At 32.3% G+C, this 22,522-nt stretch overlaps 6 protein-coding genes across 8 annotated transcripts; 1 reads left to right on the forward strand and 5 right to left on the reverse strand.

The window, feature by feature from the left end:
- The first annotated feature begins 151 nt into the window (after positions 1-151).
- Kua (Plasmanylethanolamine desaturase Kua) lies at positions 152-11,199 on the forward strand. Of its 2 annotated transcripts, none has more exons than XM_070638946.1 (6): positions 152-248; positions 3,614-3,732; positions 4,081-4,234; positions 9,748-10,317; positions 10,770-10,800; positions 10,870-11,199. In XM_070638946.1, the coding sequence occupies exons 2-6, from the start codon at positions 3,616-3,618 to the stop codon at positions 10,955-10,957; spliced, it is 960 nt and encodes a 319-aa protein (XP_070495047.1). In that variant the 5' UTR covers positions 152-248; positions 3,614-3,615; the 3' UTR covers positions 10,958-11,199. The 2 variants fall into 2 exon arrangements, with proteins under 2 accessions (XP_070495047.1, XP_070495048.1); XM_070638947.1 differs by having other exon boundaries at positions 176-316.
- A 2,422-nt stretch (positions 11,200-13,621) lies between these two features.
- LOC139089375 (transmembrane protein 192) lies at positions 13,622-14,980 on the reverse strand. The gene is made up of 4 exons (XM_070638899.1): positions 14,817-14,980; positions 14,594-14,726; positions 14,142-14,526; positions 13,622-14,079 (listed from the first exon to the last, which is right to left on the reverse strand). Exons 1-4 carry the CDS (start codon positions 14,891-14,893, stop codon positions 13,943-13,945), a joined length of 732 nt encoding a protein of 243 aa, XP_070495000.1. The 5' UTR covers positions 14,894-14,980; the 3' UTR covers positions 13,622-13,942.
- Positions 14,981-15,097: 117 nt separating this feature from the next.
- LOC139089503 (PI-PLC X domain-containing protein 1-like) lies at positions 15,098-17,275 on the reverse strand. Its single transcript, XM_070639058.1, has 7 exons — positions 17,147-17,275; positions 17,019-17,086; positions 16,800-16,916; positions 16,595-16,742; positions 16,106-16,538; positions 15,520-15,806; positions 15,098-15,344 (listed from the first exon to the last, which is right to left on the reverse strand). The coding sequence occupies exons 1-7, from the start codon at positions 17,185-17,187 to the stop codon at positions 15,098-15,100; spliced, it is 1,341 nt and encodes a 446-aa protein (XP_070495159.1). The 5' UTR covers positions 17,188-17,275.
- On the reverse strand, positions 17,270-22,170 carry LOC139089305 (PI-PLC X domain-containing protein 3-like). 2 transcript variants are annotated; one of them, XM_070638796.1, is made up of 5 exons: positions 21,967-22,170; positions 18,662-18,728; positions 18,511-18,593; positions 18,177-18,438; positions 17,270-18,113 (listed from the first exon to the last, which is right to left on the reverse strand). In XM_070638796.1, the coding sequence occupies exons 2-5, from the start codon at positions 18,718-18,720 to the stop codon at positions 17,417-17,419; spliced, it is 1,101 nt and encodes a 366-aa protein (XP_070494897.1). In that variant the 5' UTR covers positions 18,721-18,728; positions 21,967-22,170; the 3' UTR covers positions 17,270-17,416. The 2 variants fall into 2 exon arrangements, with proteins under 2 accessions (XP_070494897.1, XP_070494898.1); XM_070638797.1 differs by having other exon boundaries at positions 21,935-22,170.
- Positions 18,800-21,794, reverse strand: LOC139089304 (myosin heavy chain, clone 203-like). The gene is made up of 3 exons (XM_070638794.1): positions 19,875-21,794; positions 19,663-19,810; positions 18,800-19,593 (listed from the first exon to the last, which is right to left on the reverse strand). The coding sequence occupies exon 1, from the start codon at positions 21,680-21,682 to the stop codon at positions 20,039-20,041; it is 1,644 nt and encodes a 547-aa protein (XP_070494895.1). The 5' UTR covers positions 21,683-21,794; the 3' UTR covers positions 18,800-19,593; positions 19,663-19,810; positions 19,875-20,038.
- On the reverse strand, positions 18,900-19,823 carry LOC139089504 (PI-PLC X domain-containing protein 2-like). Its single transcript, XM_070639059.1, has 2 exons — positions 19,663-19,823; positions 18,900-19,593 (listed from the first exon to the last, which is right to left on the reverse strand). The coding sequence occupies exons 1-2, from the start codon at positions 19,821-19,823 to the stop codon at positions 18,900-18,902; spliced, it is 855 nt and encodes a 284-aa protein (XP_070495160.1).
- Positions 22,171-22,522: the final 352 nt, after the last annotated feature.

Below are 22,522 nucleotides of genomic sequence, written 5' to 3' on the forward strand. Positions count from 1 at the left end.
GAGAGTGAGAAAATTTTCATTCATAAATTTCTTTTTATTAATTCTACGCGATGAAGGAAAATTGTGAGAGCAGCACATACACAAAAAAAAAGTCATGAATGAAAACAAAAAAAAAAAATATTTTTTTTCCTCTTCACCACACTCAGTTTACTTTTGTCATTTGCCCAAAAAAGATTGAAGGAATTTGTGTCTCGTCGGTTAATATTAAAAAAAGCTATTTTTTGTGTTTTTTTATAGACCTTAAAAAAGTGAGAATAAAAATTATAATAATTAAGTTTTGTTGTCAATCCATCAAGAAAATCGTGATAGATTAAGTGTAAATAGAATTATCTTTTTTTTTTTTTGTGTACCGTACCTACATATATCGTTAGCTATTAATTAAAATTAAATTAACGAAAAAGAAGAAAAAAAGCAACAAAAAATATTTTCTATATGATCGTAAGAAAATCTATCATAGCTTAATGAAAATAGAGGGAAAATTATGTAACGTTATAATTATAACTTATAATCATGAGTCATAATCTAATCTTATCAGAAATGTGTATATGTGCATTGGAATTAGGCTTGGTGTCCCGTAATGAAAAAGTTGTTATCTATATGGAGAAAAAAATTCCTCGATCAAATGATAAGCGATGCCAAAAATGTCATAATGTGCGATAGATTGATATTGTTTTATTTTCACCAAAATATATATTTTTAAAAACAGTTTACGATCGGTTTGTCACGTTTGAAGGAAAATGACTCATAAGTTCGTAATGATAAGGTTCAAAGAAAGCTTAATGTTGATTTTATTGTTTTATTTAAAAGCTTAGAATTAGAAATTTGAATTCTCAACGGTTTTGAAAAATTTGAATTTTTAACGGTTTTTGAAAATTCAAATGAGGAAAATGAACTGAACTGAAATGAACTTTGGAGGACTACTGAACAAATTAAAACTCAACTGCTGTTTTCTCGCTCAATTCTTACTGTAATTAACTGATATTTGCACATCATAATAGTAGCATATTCCATACTGCTACTATCTACTCCCTAGTAAATCAAGTTTACAATTTTCCATCAACGGCAAATTAAGTTTCAAAAAATTCAAATTCATTGATAGAAAATAAATCTAGTACTCAAAATATTTAGTTTGAAATAATAAAATTCGTTAAAAATTTAAATTCTAAATTAATCGTGAATAAGCCAATTGGAAGTTAATAATAGCATCTGAGGATCTGCAAAATATTATTCACACATCTCTAACCTAATTACTATGCATATATAATACATTCAGTATCTTGATGACAATAACAAGTTATTTAATTCAAACTGGGGACCTAAAAGTATTAAAACAGATCTGAATCGAATGTAAAGTTTATAGCTAGTCTCATTTGCTTAAAGCCAAATAATTATTTAAAAACACTTGTTTCACGCGAATTTAAAAGTGTAAATAAAGATGACTGCAGTAGAGGATGTAAATGGATATTTTTAGATATAATTCTATGGAGGCAGTTATTAAGAGACAAAAAGAAGAAGATGAGATTCATTCGACACGATAGTTGTCGCGAGACAAAAAATATTATTCAATGTAGAGATGAAGCAATAAGAAAACAATTTCACCAATTCATATACACAGCGGACTATTTATCATCAAAAATTCAATTCAATTAAATAGAGTAACAGAAAAATCATGATTTTTAGGCTGGGAGAGTAGAAGCTGATGATATAAATCAGTGGTGGACAACCTGTGTGTCACGGCACTCTATTGTGTCGCAATAAAATTTATTAAAAATCCATCAACCGTATCCCGTGTGCGATTTTGATCAAAGCTTATCAATAAGGTGTCCCGCGAATAAAAAGGCTGTCCACCCCTGATATAGATGATTTTTTTTAAACAATTTATTTGTTGTATAGCGGAGTAGAGTCATAATATAAATATTTTTTTATGATGAGCACACGCATTTTTTTTTGGCATTCACTCATAATTCCATTTAGAATTTCTATTTATTCTTTTTCACTTTCGGCAGTATCAGTACAATATCGGAAATAAAAAATCATATTTAAATTAATATAGAAGGAAAACTTGCGGATTTTGGGAAATTTTGATTAATATCTCTAAGAAAATATTGATGATATATTGTCTGACAGCAGAGATTTATTGATAATGATGAGGATGTTCTTAAAAGGGGTCATTCACTTATTATGTTAAGGATTTAGATCAGTGGTGGGCAACCTTTTATTTTTCACCGCATACTTCGGTGGTAAGCCTCAATCAGAACCACTCACAGCATACGATTCATGATACACTAGTGTGTCGCGACACACAGGTTGTGCACCACTGATTTTTATTAATTTGACCCCTAACCTCTTCCTTTCAATATGTCCCTGCCCAGTCGTTAAGCACCGCTAGTTCACCGCACTAACTTGAAAAGGTCAAAAGTCTAGAAAACACTTTGACTGCTATAATTAATAATGGATCCCAAGTGGGAATCAAAATTAACTAATTTCATTAGGCATCCTCATGAGGGACCCACCACGAATTGCATAACTTAATAATTGTTCATAATCCTATTGCAATTTCTAGTCAATAAGCAAATAAGTCAAAAGAACAATTTCAATATCTAGATTAAGATATGTCATAAATATTATTGATGCCTTTCCCCTTTGTGATATCAAGGCCAGACATATCGTCAAATAATAAAACTGATTAAGACATGTATTCTTCGAATACTAAATGAGTATTGATAGAATTATCGATCACAATACCATTGAATCAGTGATAGTACCATTGTATAAGCAATAAAGAGATAGAGACCCGATCGGCACAGGTTTCTTTTTTTTTTGGCATTACTGGGATGTGCTGGAATGTACTTCTTGGACTAGGAGGGAAAGCTTGAACCAAGTTGGAATGGATTTTACCAAAATCCTTAAATTTGAACAGAATTCAGTATCAAATGACCAAATATTCAAATTTGAGGTAGTCATAAATTTTGAGGTTATGCTGCTTAACTTTGATGTTATAAAACTTGAGTTTGAGGTTATGTTGCTTAATTTTGGTGTCAAACTGATCAAAATGGGTGTTATTTTGCTATATTTTGACTCAATCTCTAAATTTGATCATTAAATTATCAAATTCGAGGTTATGATACCTAACTTTGAGGTTATGATACCTAAATTTGAGGTTATGTTTCCTAATTATGAAGTTTTAAATGAAGTGATTAATTGAACGATTTGGTTTAAAGAACTCTGTCAAGTCGGCGCCTAGATAACAACAATTTAAATTTAAGTAATCTGTCAATCGGGACATCAAGACTCAAAATTGATAGGAAACGGCCCATATATCAGTCTCAAGCTGATGTATCTTAAAAGAAAAACTTGTGAAAGGAAACGGAAACAGTAAACGAAAAAGAAAAAAAAAATCTGATGATTTTCACGTGTGAAAGAATTCAATTTCGTGTATAAACATGAAGATGTGATCGTAAACATTGATTCACAATTTAATGAAATTTTCATCTCCTCTTTCCCCTCCATGTTTTTCTTTCTATTTCATCTGTCAATGCGTCGCCTATCACTTACATCTAAACGCACACGAAAAAAAAATGTCAATTTACATTATGGAACTACATGTGTGCAGCAATGGATATCATTAGCATTTCGCCGTGTTCAAAGAGAATATCGAAAGAGGCTGGCAAAGAGCTAAATGATTGTCACATTCCCAGTGTATCTAAAAGTGAAATACAAAATTTTCTTGCGGTAAGTCAGGCATTAAATTTTCATATCCTTTATCCTGGTGGAGCTTTAACATCTGCAGTTCAGTTTTAAGGACGCTGTCAATGTTTTATTTATAGTCTAAATTGAATAAAGAATTTAAAGTATAGTTAGGGTGTGCAATTGCTATATTATTCAATATCAAGCAATTACTGTCCATGGGAATTTTACAGTTGTTCATTTCCAATTCCAATTAAAGCTGAAATTTCATTCATTTTAAATTGAATTATTTAAGGACCTTCTTTTTTTTCATAGTCAGCCTTTTTAATCACGCAACAGTTTAAGAATGAATAATTAAGCTATAAAATTTCATTTATTGACTTTTATCTACAGGCACGTCCTGTAAAAACAGATCAAGAAATCATTAGAAGTTCTATGGCTGAAGATGATCCCAAGTGTATATCAGAAACAGACAACAAGAGTTCGCCGCATCGCTGGGGTAGACACCATAAAGGAGCAAAAGAATTGGCAAATTTATACAGCACAGGTGAGCATGTCATTAACATTTATTAGCACGGCTCACTCGATTGAACTTTTCTACGTAAAATGAGCTTTAAAGCTCTTTGATTTTTGTTTACAAATTGTTTGTATTATTTTTGTTGGAAAATCATCTCCAAAAAGACCATTTTGTTGATCTTAGGCTGTTTTATGGTCCATAGTTTATCATTCGATAGATCCAGTAAGAAAAGTCTAGACAAAAACAACAAAATTTTCAATAGTTTGTTTTGATAACCATAAAGTGCCATAAAGCTTGCCTTGATGATTACAATGACTACTTAGGCTACTATTTTGCTTAGCCGCAATATCGTGCAGAATAATTTATCCTGCAAATTAGCATACAGACATAATTTTCACCGCAATAATTAATTTATTAGACATGAATGGAAATTTTTGAGTTCACACAACGTAATGCTACTTACTTCAATGTAATGTGTTTAAATTGTTGGTTTATCATCCATCGCCGCATACTACAAAATTTTTTACTTCTATTTTACACAATAAATAATCTAACTCACGACATATAGGTTCTTTGGAACTGTAAATTATTGATGGACACGCATGTAAACACGCACATACATCATGTCCATAGTAAATTGAATTGTCAATGCATCAATAATCGACTTGATATTAACAGACAATATCAAAAAGTTTAACTTTTCATATTAAAATGATTTAACCATCCAAAATTGATCCTGTTTAATGCTAAAGCATGCATACAACATAAATCAATATGTAGGAAAATAAAGCTACGTGAAAATGTTGATAGCAATGTGATATATGCGTGGCACGAGCTTACAATAAGATTTAATAATGTGTATATTGCCCATAATTGAGGTTTTTATTCGATTCTTGTAAAAGAAATAGACTATCGAGCATGAAATCTAGATATTTCTCATTATCAGCAGTCGCCACATGCGTAAAGAATTTGGAGTTGGGGTGGATTTTAAAAGGAAACTCAATTCGGGTCAAGTTCACTATTGAAACGTGATGGGAATTAACGATTAATCGGAACATTTGTTTCTGCTTTTAAATAATTTTTCTTTTTCTTTTCATTAATGTATATATGTATTAATCCTCGTGAAGTTAGTGTGCTTCTTTTTTGTTCTACTGGTTATATTGTAGTCAATAATAGGCAGTCATTTAACGTTTCCATTGAATAATCATTAACGACGATGACGAGCATTGAATGAAATGTTTTGTGTGGAACTGATCCAGGTAGTGTTATAGATTATAGATTAATTGCTATGACCATAGCCTATCGTTAATTTATCAATCCTTAGCAACACAAATTAGGCAGCAACAACAATATTTTTAACTCCAAACTCTCAAGTTTGTTATAACGTTCATTTGAGATTTGAATAATATTTATTGTACATAGTTGAAAGCCCCTTTTCATATAAAATGTTCAGTTCGCTCTTAAATTCCAAAGAATAAACATCTCATTTATTTATAAATTTTAAGGAAGTCGTTTTGATTAAACTACAGTTACTACAAATACAAAAAGGTCGTAGCTATCAGCTAAATATCTAAGCTTTTCTAGTCCTCATAAAACCATCATAAATTCTTTCAAAAGAGCTCATTGATCTTAGTATTAAGTCAAAAGGCTTAAGTAGCTAGTCTAAACAGGTCTCATCCTGATATTGAGATAACGCCAAATCCGCAAGTCAAAACAACTGAATCATAGCAAGCTTGATATTGCGAATCCAAAATATCACAAAACAATAAATTTCAATCAGAGTCTAGAGATAATTATCGCCACAACTGCATAAAGGATTATCTATGAATCATAATAACAACATAAAAACAAATAGTAACTTTGTACTGAACTGAATGAAAACATCTGATGTTTATTTTTGGAGCTTATCACTTCTTCTTTATATGGATCAAGTTCTTGGTTATCGATAAAAAAATGAGAGTTGATAACAAGCAGTGCAAAATTGATTTGAAGTTAATTCCGTAAGGAAAGGTTTTTAATTGCACGTATGCTATCATCTGTACTGTGACCTGAAGTGGTTCTATACCTGGAAAAATATAGGTTTGATCAAGGTATCCAACGATTCCTTATTCCTCAACGCCTTTAGTATTGTATAGCATATAACGCACAGTCTTATCTTAAGGCCACAATACTTAGTCCTCATCCTTCCTAGTGATAACTAAAAAAAACAATTAATTAAAGCAACTCCATCATACCCGATTAATATCTTTCACGAAGTAATTCGACATTGCCAATAGCGTGTTGATCAAGTCTGTTATAACAATTAAAATGAAAGAATGCAGCACGTGGAGTAATTATTTAGTCAGCATGGGGTAAAAATTTTTTACAACCAATTGATTTTTCTCAGGAAATGGCACCAAAATTCGAAAAATAAATATAATTTATGGATCTATTCATTAATGATGTCTAGCATTTGGAATATCTTGGTACTTAAATTCCTTATGATGTGTCTATCTCCAGCTAGTTACTATACCAACAATCCTTCAAGACGATAAACAATAAAAAAGCACAATCAGGTCAGCTAAAACACTATATTTTGATAGACGTCATAAATGACTGATCCCAAAAGTATCAACTAGATGGAATGCTTAACCCTACATAAGGCTGCCTTACGACACATCAACATGCAATGATAGTAAATTTTTATTGTCATTTTTAATCAGCATTATGCTTTTCGGAAGCCCCTACCGAAAGGATCTAATTTAAGTTGATTTAATTTTCTCACATTCACTCATTCCTCTCCGAGAGTATTTATTACAGCTGCTCTGTCGTTGTTGCTTCTTTAATCGCATATTTATTTTTGGCGTGCGACAATTCGCGTCTATGCTGTTCCTTACAGTCGTACAAAGAGAAAATAATATAAAAAATGTCATAAAAAATTTCTATTTCAATGTCATTAGGTCTAATTTTAGACATTCGCGGTAAGCGTAAAGGAACTGATATTTAAAGCGGTTTCTATTAATAACACTCTTGACCGGTCAGCCATTATGCAGAGCTCTAATGTCTTGCAAATGTCATTACCACTTTCCTTAGATTAGTAAATAAAATTTTTATGGATATCCAGGTGGGCATTGAGGAGTCAGGCTTACTATTTTGAGATTCGTAGAAAGCTCTAGACTGTCAGGACATCTTTGCAGCATATCTAGTAATTCCAATGATTCTAGACAGAAATCATAGTAAGCCTCAACTACGATCCCAATGAGCATGCTTTATGTCTCTTTGTTCTTATTACCCCTAGATACACCTCTAGTGTCTCCTTTCTTTCGTCATCAATTTTATGAGTGGAAAGAACGAAAACGTTTTGTTTGACATTTCTGTCGTCATCAAACTGTAGCAATAGCATGACAATAAGCCTTTTATTTCTTAGTGACACAATAAAAGTGTAATGTTAAGCCTTATTTACATAAACATACTTCATGACTTTTTCGGCTAGATGTAAGGTCTGGTGTGCGTTTAATAAGGAATATAAAAAATTATGAGCTTTGATGGAAGCTTTTATGTATGAATGTGGTTAAACACTAGAAACAGGCACAGAAAGCTCTGAATATTTTGATTTTTCAAATCAACATGAGTCGTACAAGCCTCGCATCACGCTTCTGTATCGATTACAAATTCCTTTTTGACTTGAAGGATTCTTGATGCTTCAGCAGAAAACTTTTCTTCTTTGTCCATCCTTCTTTTATTTCTATTCAAATGACGGTTTTATGTTGGTTAAGATTCTATTCAAGAATACAGATGTCCTTTTATTGATTTTATTGAATATGTTTGGGTTTTTCCATCGGATTTTGAACTGTTTTGGGTTTTATAATTTTACATTTGTCAAAAAGCTCAATTTTAGAATTGTCAAAAAGTCCAATTTTGAAATTTGTCAAAAAGCTCATTTCTAAATTTGTCAAAAAGCTCACTTTTAGATTTGTCAAAAAAGCTCACTTTTGAAATGAATTTTACCTCAAATTTAATGCAATGCTTAATTAAACAGACTGCTACAGATGAACACTTGTTACACATCTAGTTTAGACATTGATTTATGCGCAGATTCTCATTACATATGTCAGAAATAACTACATTGCACTTACAAAGAATCTTTACGAGTCTCATTTTCATAAAGATTTATTTTTAAACATTTTTAAGCACATCACAAAAAAATTAATTAAAATTTTTTTCACATTAATGTGAAAAGTAAGCATGCGGAACATAAATCGATCAAAGCTCTTTACACCTTCCTATAAAAAAGAATACTTGTGGTATGCAGTTAGTAAAATATTATTTTACGTTTCGTGATGAAAGTTTGTTTACCGGTCTTTTTTTTCCTTTTGATGGAAAATGACTCACAAGCATCTGAATATCAGATGTAAGGCTGTGTAAACGAAAAAAAAGAAAGAGTATACATGTGCCGAAACAGTTTGCGAGTTTCTCGCACGTACAATGTTACGACCGGCAGTTATTTAAATTGTTGTTGTTATGTTAAAAAGACTTTATGGCGCCACGCTTGTGAGGGATGACGGAGGAAAGGGAGCACGGCAACACCTGAGACCTACATAAAGTATTTAGGCTGCTCATATTAGAATCGGAATTCAAATTAGAAGGGAATTTGATTTTTATTGTTTCATTTGATGTTATTTTTTGCTGATATGCAAAAATTGGGGAAATTTATGCTCGGGACATAAGTGAATTGATTAAAATCATCAGAATGAACATCATAATAGACATTGCTGTAAAAATATTTAGATCCAGTAGAGGATTTAGTGCTGAATTTCAGAATTTTTCCATCTGAGGTTAAATTTAATGATTTTCATCAAAGTAAGCATTGAAAACGACAATGAACTTCCCTAAAAGCAGTCGTAAGTTAACTCTTCTTGCATCTTCTTCCTAAAGATCTAGATCCAGTGCTAAAACTTATCAAAGTCTACAAAAATTCTTAATTAAAAAATTCCGCCAAAACGAATGTCATGTATGTGAGCTATCTGTTATTTATTATACTTTATTTTTCCATTCTCGACTTGTAAGTTTGCAGACATAAAGTCACCAAAATATTTTTGAACTTAGTAAGTTGCAATTAATTCATAGTAAATATAGTTTTGAGTGAATTTTCAAGCTACATGCCCGAACTACTTCCATAAATAAATATGTTTATATTTCAAGAATATGAAAATTTATCGACTTGAACAGCTATTTACTATTATGCAAACAATAAACGCGTTGTTGGCATGTAAAACTTTTTTTGTGAACAGCAACAACATGTTGTGTACTTAAAAAAAAGGAGTAAAGCATGCATCGGTGAAATATCCATGAACCTATGTAATTTCATTTATTTACATACCAAACAGCTACACATACATAATACGTAAAGAAATTACAACAGACTGTACACAATGTATTTTCGTGATGTCGCGCGAGCCGTGCTTTCTTATGTTAATATTCCATTGCCATTTTCATTGATTTCCTTTACATTTTTCTTCTTTTTCTTCTTTCCACTCGCACTCGCACTTGACTTGATTTTATAGGAAAAAGAGTACAGGAAGTGATTTGCGTATATAGCTGCATTGGTCTCATGCTTATCAATTTATATTTAATACTAAAACACTTGAGGATGGATCGAATTAGCGAAGTGATATTTTCAGCTATTTGTGGTATAGTCACTGCTGATTTTGGCAGTGGATTTGTTCATTGGGCAGCTGACACATGGGGATCTGTTGAACTGCCAATTATTGGAAAGAATTTCCTTCGACCATTCCGAGAACATCATATTGATCCCACAAGCATTACAAGACACGACTGGATTGAGACAAATGGAGATAACTTTATGATTGGCATTCCCATCTTGCTAAAATTGACACTCATCTTCTACAACTCATCAAACACTGAAATTCAGGCTGAATATCCATTCTGTGCATATCTCTTTCTATGTTCAATCTTCGTGGCTATAACTAATCAAATTCACAAGTGGAGTCACACATATTTTGGTTTACCTATGTGGGTACAACTTTTACAAAATTATCACATCATTTTGCCTCGAAAGCATCATCGTATTCATCACGTAGCACCACATGAATCATACTTTTGTATCACGACAGGTAAATTACATTTACATTAGGGATTATTAAGGATAAATATGTAGTTTTGGGTGTGCCAATGAGTATGTGTTTGGGGATATTTGATTTTTGGCGGGAAAATTGTTTGAGGTTATGTGTTTTTGAGGTTATATCTCCTTTTTTAATTGTATGTCCTGTCTGTCGTGGAATGTTCCCAACATCTTGTATTCCGTGTTATTCATGGAATCAAGTATGTCAGTTCCTTCCTTGGAAAGTCTGTTGACTCTATGAATCTTATGGTAAATCTTGAGACTTTCCTTGACACAATGTCTTTGAACCTCAAATGACTTAATAAGTGAGATATTTCGACAGCAATACACAGTTCCAAATGCAAACAGCACAAAACTAAATCCATTGGCACTCCCAATCATTTATATCATGAAAATAATTTTGATAACACAAACTAATTGCTTGATATTTCTATTTTTGTACAGGCTGGCTTAACTGGCCATTAGAAAAAATTAAGTAAGTGATAATGAAATGATTATTATCTTTAATATTCTGGACTAAATGACTTATTTATTTTGATACTAGATTTTGGTCAACACTAGAATCAATTGTGACATTATGTACAGGATATAAGCCACGCGAAGATGATTTAAAATGGGCAAAAACATCATAAAATCCTTTTATAATTCATTTCACAGCGCGCTACACATGGAAAGCAATCAAAAAACATGTAGGATTCTTTTTTTTTATTATTTACGCTAAAGAGAATGGATACAATTACCATAATATATAATAAGCTTTAAGGTTTTTAAGGCTGTGCAACATAAAAATGAAAACTTTGACAAATTCACGCAAGAAACTTTTAATAAAATATTTTGATGGCTATGAAAAGCAAGAAAATGGATTGAAAATGTATATCCACCCTATGGGGGCTGTTCGCTTGTTACGTAACGCTGTAAGTAGGAGAAGGAAGGGGTTGGGTATGGTTGGTTCTCGAGAAAATTATTTTTTGGTATAGAAATAAGGGGGAAGATGGAAGAGTCAGTAAGTCTATCCCTCCCGTTACGTAACAAGTGAACAGAACCTCTAGCTGCTTATGGAATTTCTTACAGGTGCAGACGAAAGTCATATTAATTAAAAGAAAAGAAATGTAAGGTAAATATCAGTTCTATGGCCAGTATATAATTTTCATAAATTAACTTTTTATGTTCGAGCAACATGTTATAAGTTATAAGTAAGTCTCGTAATTTTTTAGCATTTTTCTACACCTTAATAATATTTCAGGCTTTTACACGTTCCTCAAATACTTTCGTTCATAATTTATCTACCATATTTTGAGATTAAGGCACGTGATGGGTTGGATTTTATGATAATTTCAGTCAAGCTTTTTACAGGATGTATGCTTTATGTCATTATTGATCGAATATATCGATATTTATATGGCCATTTCCCACGTGTTTCATTGGAATTAGAATATTAACAGCCATCGCATTTCAAAAAATGCGTAAAAATATCGTTTGCGCTACTTCCATCAACATTAATTCTATCTCAGTAAAATTCCAAGCACAGTATGTACGAAATTTATTTATGTAATAAAAATTCCATGTAATAAAATGAATAGGAGTGAACTGTATAGTGTTTCTTCGATTTCAAGTCTGTCTAAAGGACATGAAAAAGAAACTCAAAAATATCGAGGGCAATAAAAGCAGAAAAAACGCATTTGAAATTTTCTTTCTTTTTCTTTTCGTGCTGATAAGGCTGTATTTTAGTTTTGTGTAACTATGTCAAAGGACACAGCGCATCTTCGAGTAGTTTCCATAAGAAAAACTGTTGTTTGGATTTTAACGGTTTTCAAAATTTTGAATTTTTCAAACTTTGAACTTAAACGGTCAAATTTTAAATTTTTTGAAGGAATTTTGAACTTAAACTGCCTCTTACTTTCAAACTTTGAACTTCAACGGCTCCATAAGGTTAAGCTTTGATAATTTTTGAACTTTAAATCTTGTCAAAACCAAAAAGCGTGTAAAAAGTATTAATTAATGTTTTAATTGTTCCCCAGTCAAAGTGACCAGACCAAAACACGCAATTTACTTCAAAATCTGCGTTTAAAAACTGGCACAATTTACTTTGTGTATTCAAAAAAGTGGTGGCAAGAAGCAATATTAAAAAGGAATCACGCAATGTCTTTTTTCACTTATGCGATTGTACGCTTGTGTTTTTCCACAAAATATCAAGTCGAAGAGAATTGGAAAGACGACAACGACGAGGCTTCATAAATCTTTTAAAATGTTTATCGCTACTTCTTGTGGGAATTTTTCATTTAAAAAGGAAAGAAGGAGAAGGAAAGCATGTGAACTGAAATGTTGCGTATAAAACATGTGTTGTCATGTGCTTCGATATGTGATCGATTTTTTGGTCCTTTTTCTGAAAGGAATAGACACTATTTTCGCGTTCTGTCCGTCCGTCTGTTTCAGTTTTTGTTAATTTTGCTATAAAAATTTTATCCCGATGAATGGGATAATTTTTTAATCCAAATGCGCTTCCTTCGGTCTCGTGTGACCATGTCTATGCTAGTTTTTACGAATGACAATACTTTACACACTTCCATCAATTATTAAGCATAACATAATAGTTTATTTACAATAGAAACATTCCAATGTGCCTATTAATGCTCCTTTCCTCTTGATGATTTAGCATAATTAATCAATAATACTATATAGGACATTTTTGACTTAATTCACGCACATACGTAAATGTCAACATGTTTATTCTTTTTATTTCCATTACTTACTATGAATAAAGGAAATTCTGCTATGTGCTTGATAAATATGTGATGGATATTGATAATTACATTTTCGTAATTAACAGTTTCTACACATTCAATCGGACCTTATCATGAGTCATTCACTGCTTGTGGATATGTTGAGTAAATTACTCCTGTCGGAACTGATTTTCTGAGAAACTTGTCATTTACCAAATTGATTTGTCTGGCTTATTTGGCAAGAAAATGCGCTCTAATCCCAAAAGGCAGGAACTTATTGATTACAAACTACGGCGAATTACTATTCAAGTTAATTTTATGTGCTTTTCATGTTATGTGATCGAGGTTTAATGTAAACAGTAGAAAGGCTGAAAAAGGCGTTTGCATGTCAAGAAATTGTAGGAAAATAAGGTTCAACAGTTTTCACCATTTTCCTTTCAAAAAGATTAGCATGTAAATTGCTGCTTTGACTTGTTCCATGCCTACACTTTTTTTGAGTAATTCTTTCTTGACTTAATTATTCATGTAAAGTGTTTTTACAGGAAATTTCAATATACAAATCACATATCTTAATCATTTTGATTCCTTTATGTAGATTTATTGTATACTTAATAAGCTACACGACCAATGAGTTATCGGATTTATTAAAAAAAAATTAAATATAATTTATTTTATTCTAAAATGTGATCACTTTAAACATTTTAATCAGGTAAATGTATTAGGTATATTTTGACAATAACAATTTTTTCACTAATTAATCAGACCATTACTTTCGAATTTCTATCTCACAATCTTACTATCAATCCTTACCATTCTATTCTTATATTAAAATTAAAATATGTTGAAAAAAGTAAGACAATTTAAATATTTTAATCAAGTAGGATCAAATAATGCTTTCTATATTGCTGGATGAGGTGAAGAAATTGTGACTGTACGCAGTTGATTGGACATTTGTTGCAATTTTTGATTTAGGCGATTGCAATGATCTCGGAGGTATTCGATGAGGTCACTTTGCTTTTCGAGGAGATCGTTAACTGTAAAATACGATAAATATAATTAATTAATGATTAATTAGACTAAAAATTCCTTTAAGTACCTTCACTTTGGCTATGAACGAGTCCCAATGACCCAATAGTAGAACTGGAAGATCCACGCATTGCATCTGGACTAAGTTGTAGATTATTGAACCTTACAACCCGAGCAATGTAGCTTCCATGAACAAAGAAGAAAATTAAACTTTCGGTAACATTAAAAGCTGTCAAATAAAATAATGGAGTATAGACAATTGTCGCAAGACATTTAGCCATAAAATCTTCTCCATAATAATGATGTAGACCAGCTGCAACTGCCAGAATTGTGCTGTTCCATAAGTTAACAATTCTCAATGGAACTGTATGATGATCTCCCATATCTCTTGAGAAATCATGATAACCATTGAGTCGTAGCTGTTTATGATGACTTTTGACAAGATAGTCAAAGATCTGATAAGAAATAAATAGATTTAGTATTTTTGTTCGGATGAATCATCTAAATGACCTTGTTACTTACAACAGTGATCACATAAAATCCAGCTCTTAAATATAACATAATAAAATACGCCTCACATCGCTTACTTTCTGGCCAGACAGAAGCCAGAACAATTCCAGTGATAGAGATAGCCGTCGATATTAGAAGGTGAATGCTGTAAAACGGAAATGACCAAAATTCTTTATCTCAAACGCAATTTTCAAACCATAAACAAAGGTTCTCAAATTTCAATCTCTATTCTTACCTAAAATGTGGCACTGTTCCTAATTTCTTAGCTCTTGATGTATTCTCTGCAGACAAAACTGGAATTCGGTCATCCATTGTTCCTCTTTTTACGTTTAATAAATAAAATAATTAATGAAATTTAAAATTTTAAAACATTCACCTAATTTGGGAAATTTCCCCCTACAAAACAATACACAGGGGAACATCGACATACATTGCATTTTTAAATTTTTAAAACACGTTATTTTTATTTCATGTCTTGCAAATAGTCTTAGTAGTCTATCAAAATTAGTTAGGAATCTATGAAATTAGCTTCATATTCAAATCAATGACAGTTCGTGTGTAAAAATTGTCATCCAAGTCCACAAAATCAGCAACAAATACGTTAACTTTTCCATCTTCTCCATTTTTAAATTGACCAGGAACTTGATCTTCCAAAAACGATTTACATCCGTTGAGGACATCTCTGGCACAAGCAGTTTTCAGAGTAAAAGGAAGATGTCCTAGAATGTAAGGTCCATCAGGCGTCAAAATGAGTTGAAGTAATTATTGTCCTGTTCCACAAAATCAGCAATGACAACATTAATCGCTTAAATGGAGTTTCACTGGCATAAATCCTCTAACAAATGGACCTGAAATTGTAGAATTTCTGACAATTTAGAATTACAAATTCGTTGGGAGTCTGAGATTTCAAGTAACAGCCTAAATTATTCATAACATGCCTTGAGCATGTATTTTTCAATGATAAGTGGAATCTTGCAGCAATATAATTTCCATCTGGTGTCAAAATTAATTGAGTGCAAAATGGAAAGTCTGGATTTCTTAATTTGATCTTATTTTCTAAAAAGTCTTTAAGCTTTTCTGTGCTTGTGGTATTTGCCCATGGATTAGGACAATAGCTAGATCTGAAGAAACTTTCAATCCAATTCGGATGATTCCGATAAACGACAATTACCTGTTTCTGTATATCTTCAGCCTTCGAAAGTGTTAAGTACGATAGATCTTGTGGCTGTAAACATTCATAATTTAGCTGACCACTAAGTAAATTATTACGTCACCGAATAGACTCATGTTTATGTACCAAAAAGCCTTGAACTTTTCATGATGATGAGTTTCAAATTGATATCTTGAACTTCTGGCAATCTATAAATACAAATTCATTTGGATGGCTCTTAAGGACAACATTAATCTTGGGAGTTTCACCTCTAACAAATGGACCAGGAGTCTGAGATTTCTGCAATGAGCATGTATTCTTTCAATGGATCTTCAGCAATATAATTTCCATCTGGTGTCAAATTAATTGAGTGCTGGAAAGTCTGGATTTCTTAATTTGATCTTATTTTCTAAAAAGTCTTTAAGCTTTTCTGTGCTTGTGGTATTTGCCCATGGATTTGGACAATAGCTAGATCTGAAGAAACTATCAATCCAATTCGGATGGTTCCGATAAACAACAATTAGCTGTTTCTGTAGATCTTCAGCCTTCGAAAGTGTTAAGTACGATAGATCTTGTATGCTGCTAAATATTACGTCACCGAATAGACTCAATAGCAAAGCCTTGAACTTTTCATGATGATGAGTTTCAAATTGATAGAACTTCTGGCAATCTATAAATACAAATTCATTTGGATGGCTCTTAAGGAAGTCTGCAATTTCTTTCAATGGATTCGTCACTTCACAGCTATAGACACCATGAACAAAATAGATATCATCACCTTTTGGAGCTAGTCTTAGGTCAAAGTATCTACAGAATTCAGAGATTAATTAGTATGGCAAAGGTGAGTACTTCCTTTTCGTTACCTGATTCCATTGAACAGTTGCTGCTTGAATGTATATTCTTGGGTCTTCGCCCAACAACAAATTCTTTTCGGAAAGGCTTTATGCAAACCAGGTGTACTTCCATCCGCATCAGGTGCTATCGCAGACATTGCATTTATGGCAAAGGAACCTGTCAAATCAAATTAATGAGTTTCTGTAGAAGTGTCACAAGCAGTCAAGTACATACCTGAATTGTGAGATCCAGGAATTGCCAAATTAATGATTGGAACATTGTCTCTAATTGAATCTGGAAGTTTTTTCATCCAATTTTCCAAATCATAAGAAAAATCATCGACACTTCTTGCTGTGGATGTAAATACACAATGTGATACACATGAGCAAGTTATAAATAAACTTAATGACGTTGTTCATCATTTATGTGTCCGAAAATTTAGATATCACTTACGTTTATGATTTTTTGAACAAGTTGCTTCACTGATTCCTTCAATTACGGAACTTATAGGCGAGACAATGCTGTCAGGAAGTGAAATTTGAGAACTTAAGATCTTAAAGTATATTCTGATTAGGACTTACACATGATCAACAATACCGGTTAGAAAATTTAATGGATTCATTCTTAATTAACACACAAAAGAATATTCGACTGATCTGTAAGAAAGAAAAATTAGCACTGCTGAATATTTTTTGTTTGTTTTTTATTCGTCTGCTATTAATTTTTAAAAAATAAAATCTAGCTCTTAAGCTGCATGCACAACAGAATTTTATATATTTTTAACCGGTTACTGAATCATCACAATAAATTGCTGCATAGAGATCAATACTTGAGAAGGAATTAAAAATGATTTATGGATTAAGAAGCTTCATATTGAGATCAATGATTGCTTTTGTGAAGTAATTATCGTCCAAATCAACAAAGTCTGCAATGAAGATATTAGATCTTCTACCTTCATAGTCCCGAAATGGACCAGGCTTTCGTGACTCGATGAATGCCTTACAGTTATCAATCACTTCTTCAGCACATTTGATCCTCAATGATGAATAGATTCTTGCAATAATAAATCGATAATTTGGTATTAAGACTAGCTGCGTGACATGTCCTTGATATGGTGTCCTGGACATAATGGTGATGTCCAAAGCTTTTTCCAATTTCTTAACGTCCGTCACATTTGGTGATGGATTTACGAAATGATCAGATTCGAAGAATGCCTTGTTAATATTTTCATTCCTATAAACGACAATCACTTGCTTATGAAGGTTCAATGCTCTGCAGAGTGTCAAATTGGAAAAGTCTTTTTCATAAGCATTCCTTTCGTAAATTCTGGTGCCAAATAATTGAAGAAGAAGGTCTGAAAATTTCTGATGATGATAAGGTTCAAAGTCATAGAACTGATGACAATCCAAAATCACAAATTCTTTAGGATGATCTATCAAAAAATTTCGTATTTCCTCCAATGGATTAGTTACTTCATCACAATAGACACCATGGACAAAGTAAAATTTGTCATCATCAATGCTTGTGGACATCCGCAAGTCAAAATATCTAATTGCAATTGGACAAATTAATGTTTCTACTGTATATAAGAAACACAAATCAATGCCTTACCTTATACCATTCTGAAGCTGTTCCTTAAATGTATATTTCTGTGTCTTTACCCATCGATGTAGAACCCATGGACTGAATGCATATATTTGACGAATAAAGTCTGAAGCATCCGGTGCAAGTTTAGAATCTGCATTAATTGAGTAGGTTCCGGAGTAATGAGTACCAGGAATAGCTAAATAAATAATTGGAATGCCTTCTCGAATCAAATCTGGCAAATTTCCCATCCAATTTACCAAATCATCTGAGTAACCACTGCTTTTCACTGTTAAAGAAAATAAGAAGTTCAATTTAGAGCTTTAAAAGCTTTGTTTTGACAAGTTTGTGAGACATTTACTTTTAATCTGTTTATTTCGTTGCTGGAAGATAGTAACAGCCATATGAGACATCCTATTCAAGATGTCTGTAATGTAATGGATGCTGGAAAGTAGACAAATTTTGGATATATCAACAAAGTTCCAATTCAATTAGGAATTGTCATCTTTTACCCTTGATCCACGGTTGGATGGTTCCTAATAATTGATATGACTTGATTAGTTGAATCCATTTTGCTGCCTGAAAAGAGATAACAATTTTTAGTGACATTTCTAAACTGGATGTTTCAAATGAAAAGGAAATGACAAGTATTTGAGTTTCATTTTCTTTATTAAGCATTAAAAATAATCACAAAATAAAAGCAGCAGTCATGTAAACTTTTATAAAATTAGGTACAATAATGAATTATAATTATGGAAGGAGTTTCATGTTAAGATCAACGACTGTCTTTGGGAAATAGTTATCGTATAAATCTACAAAATCTGCGAGAAATACATTCGACTTTCTAGGCTCATCATCTCTAAATGGACCAGGTTTTTGTGCCTCCAAATATGCTTTACATTCTTTGTCAACCTGCTTCGCACATTTGTTTCTGAGAGATGAGTAGAATCTTCGAATGATGAAGGAACTGGTTGGTGTGAGCACTAATTGAGTGCACCATCCTTGATATGGTGACCTAAGCATAATTCTATGATCTAGAAACTCTTCCAATTTCCTTATATCTGTTACGTTTGGCCATGGGTTTTGGAAATGATAAGACTGAAAGAATGTCTTATCAATGTTTTGGTTCCGATAAATGATAAACAGCTGTTTCTGAAGGTTCAATGCCTTCGATAAAGTCAAATACGGGAAGTCTTGTTCATGTATGAATCGCTCGTATATTCTTGTGTTGAATAATTTCAAGAGCATTTGTGTAAACTTTTGATGATGACGAGGTTCAAAATTGTAAAAGTGCTGACAGTCCAAAATCACAAATTCCTGTGGATGATCAATCAAAAAATTCAACATTTCTTCTAGTGGATACATTGCTTCGTCACAATAGACACCATGTACGAAATAAATTTGATCATCGTCATCGTTGACAGCCAGTCGCAAGTCAAAATATCTAATTGGATGTGAAAAAAGTCAAAACAATGAGCATGACTGTATTACGAAATTGCGCAGTTTACTTTACCTTATACCATTAAATAGCTGCTCTCTGAATGAATACTTTTGTGTCTTTGCCCATTTACGTACAACCCAAGGAATGAATCGATACAATTGACGAACTACATCTTCAGCATCCGGTGCAATCTTTGAACGTCGAGTCACTGCATAAGCACCTAAATTAATCATATTTAAATGTCTTTAACTGTGGCTTTATATGCTGTGGCTGCAAATAATTACCGGAATCGTGCGAACCAGGAATTGCCAGATTAATTATAGGTATCCGGTCTCTAATTAGATTTGGAAGATTTCCCATCCAATTTTCCAAGTCATCGGAAAATTTATGAAAATTAGCTGTAAATAGAATCAAGTATATAACAATTAAGGCTCAATGTCTGAAGATTTTATTTATTCGAGAAAAGTTCATAGCAGTCAAGGTTCTTGTCAGATTCCTTGTAGCGCTGATTAGTCAAATATTCAATTTGGTCTTTCAATTGCGCGATTTGTCCTTGACATCCATTAAAATGTCCACACAGAGTATTCAATTCCTGTTGAAGTTGATTGATTAGTTCTTCCTTTTCTGTCAATGACAATGAAGCTGTTGCACGGCATTGAGCAAGTTCAAATTCAAGGCAATTGATTTGTTCGTGAAGAATTTGGCGATTCTTTTCAGCTGTACATTTACTTGTTGTGATAATCTTTGCTGAATCTCTTCTTAAGTCTTCAAGTTCTTGCTTCATACTACATAATTTATCCTCAAGGCATTCCTTTGTCTTTTTCAGTACACAATACTTCTTCTGTTCTTCTTCCATTGCAATCTGTAATTTCTCATACTTTTCAACAACTGAGTCATTTGGTTGATCCTTTAAATTCTTCAATTCACATTTTGCTTTCCACAACTCATTTGTTATGTCCTTGAGATTATTTTCAAGGACGACAATACGAGACTTTGACTTTTCTAATTCACTACGAGCTTCTGCATACTTTTCAGGATATGGACACAGTTCATTTAATTTCTCTTGGAACTTTTCCTTAATTCTCTCAATTTCTTCATTGACTTGATACTCAATTGAGTTCTTTGAGCATTCAAGCTTTTCAATTCGAAGCTTTTGTGTCTCAACCTTCTCTTGTGCCTTCATAAATTTGTCACGATACAAGTCAATTTGTGACTGTAATTCCTTAATTAAAATTCGATAATCTTCAATTTCTGATATCAATTTTTCTGATTCCTTCCTTAGTGCTTCATTCTCGACTTTTTCAATATCACTTTCATTGTTTTTGAGACATTTTTTCAATCGATTCGTCATTTCTTTGTGCTCTTTATCTTTCTTACAGTATTCTTGTAATAGCTGTTCATATTGATCTTGTATACATTTAACCTTATCATTTTTGGAATCATCGTCTGCACAATTTTGTTGAGAATCGTCTGCTCCATATTCTTTAAGGAATTCTTTGTCTTTTTTGATACAATCAATTTCACTTCGTAGTTCCTTCATTTGCGATTCGGTCTTTTGAAGATTACTTGATAAGAAATTGGCATTTTTAGCACAGTATTCAAGCCGTTCCTTTAATCTTTCATTTTCTTCATTTACACGCTGTGATTCCTCAAGTTGACAAGCTATCATGTCATTTGCTCTTGACAGTTTATCGACTTGATTCTGAAGACATGACATCCTTCTGTGTAGGTCGCAAATTGAATCATCTTGTTCCAAGACAGTTTCCTGAAGACTAAACCTTTCATCTTCCAATGCCTCATTCTCTGACATCAACAACTCAAGATCAGCAATACCAGATACACTCGATATATCTGATGGAGTTTGGGGCGGTTTTACGAATTGCGTATAATTCAGTGATATTGGACCCCATTCACAATCGCTGTCGTCATTCATGCGCGACTGTTCAATCATTGCAATTTTAATCATTTTCTCCAATTTACAACGTTCGTAGTCTATTTCCTGGTTTAATTGATCGATGCACTGTTGAGGGAAGTTACTGCACATTCTTGCTTCTAGTTCCTGACTTAATTTATTTATTTTGAAATTTTGCATTTCAATTTCATATTTGACCTTTTTGTACTTTTTGCACAATTTTGAATTTTTACATTTATTTCCTTCTGTACATTATTGTTGATTAATAACTAAATAATTTGATGCCTTTATAGCTACTTACCACTGGATCCTTGGCCATTCTTTCCTTTCAACTCTGACATTTTCTTAATTTCACAAAATATTACTGATTAGAAAATTTTCAGACTTGTTAATTCAACAAAAAAATTTACACAAATAAATTTCAATGCCTACTGAGAGATAATTTTTATACAATTTTTTCTCACTCGCTTGAAAATCTCGGAAAATTGCTGTAATTATCTCTCAATTCTCTATTGTTCTTAATCAAAACTCATTAGAATGTGAGAACAGCCGATAGACTAGCTATAAATCTTATTATGTAATTATGCCATCAAATTGGATTTTAATAAACTTGGAATTTTTCTTTAAAGGAAAAACTTTTTTTTTTTGTAAATAAACAAATTACAGAAAAGCTTTATTGAGAGAACTGCTGAATAACTAGCAGTTCATTAGAGGGAAGACTTTATGTTAAGCGGAGGAGTGTATGATCGAACCTTTTTTGACTTGATTTGATTATGATTGATATTGAAAAAGGGAATGGAATTGAATAATGGATCCAGGATAGGAATTGACCTAAGACACTATTCCAAAAGTTCCAACCACTGAACATCACGATACAAATCAGATGTGACTCACTCATCTGACCATATAGAATTCTACTGGAATATTGGGGATTCATGAGGATCCCTACCAAATTTACCTTGATTCTGTGTATAAAGGAGTCAAAAAATATAAAAATTTAAACCGTCCTGGTTTTGAATC

The sequence above is a fragment of the Chironomus tepperi genome, unplaced genomic scaffold (genome assembly GCF_022539635.2).
Source record: "Chironomus tepperi strain 1889 unplaced genomic scaffold, CSIRO-AGI_Ctep_v1 contig_177, whole genome shotgun sequence".
Classification (NCBI taxonomy): domain Eukaryota; kingdom Metazoa; phylum Arthropoda; class Insecta; order Diptera; family Chironomidae; genus Chironomus; species Chironomus tepperi.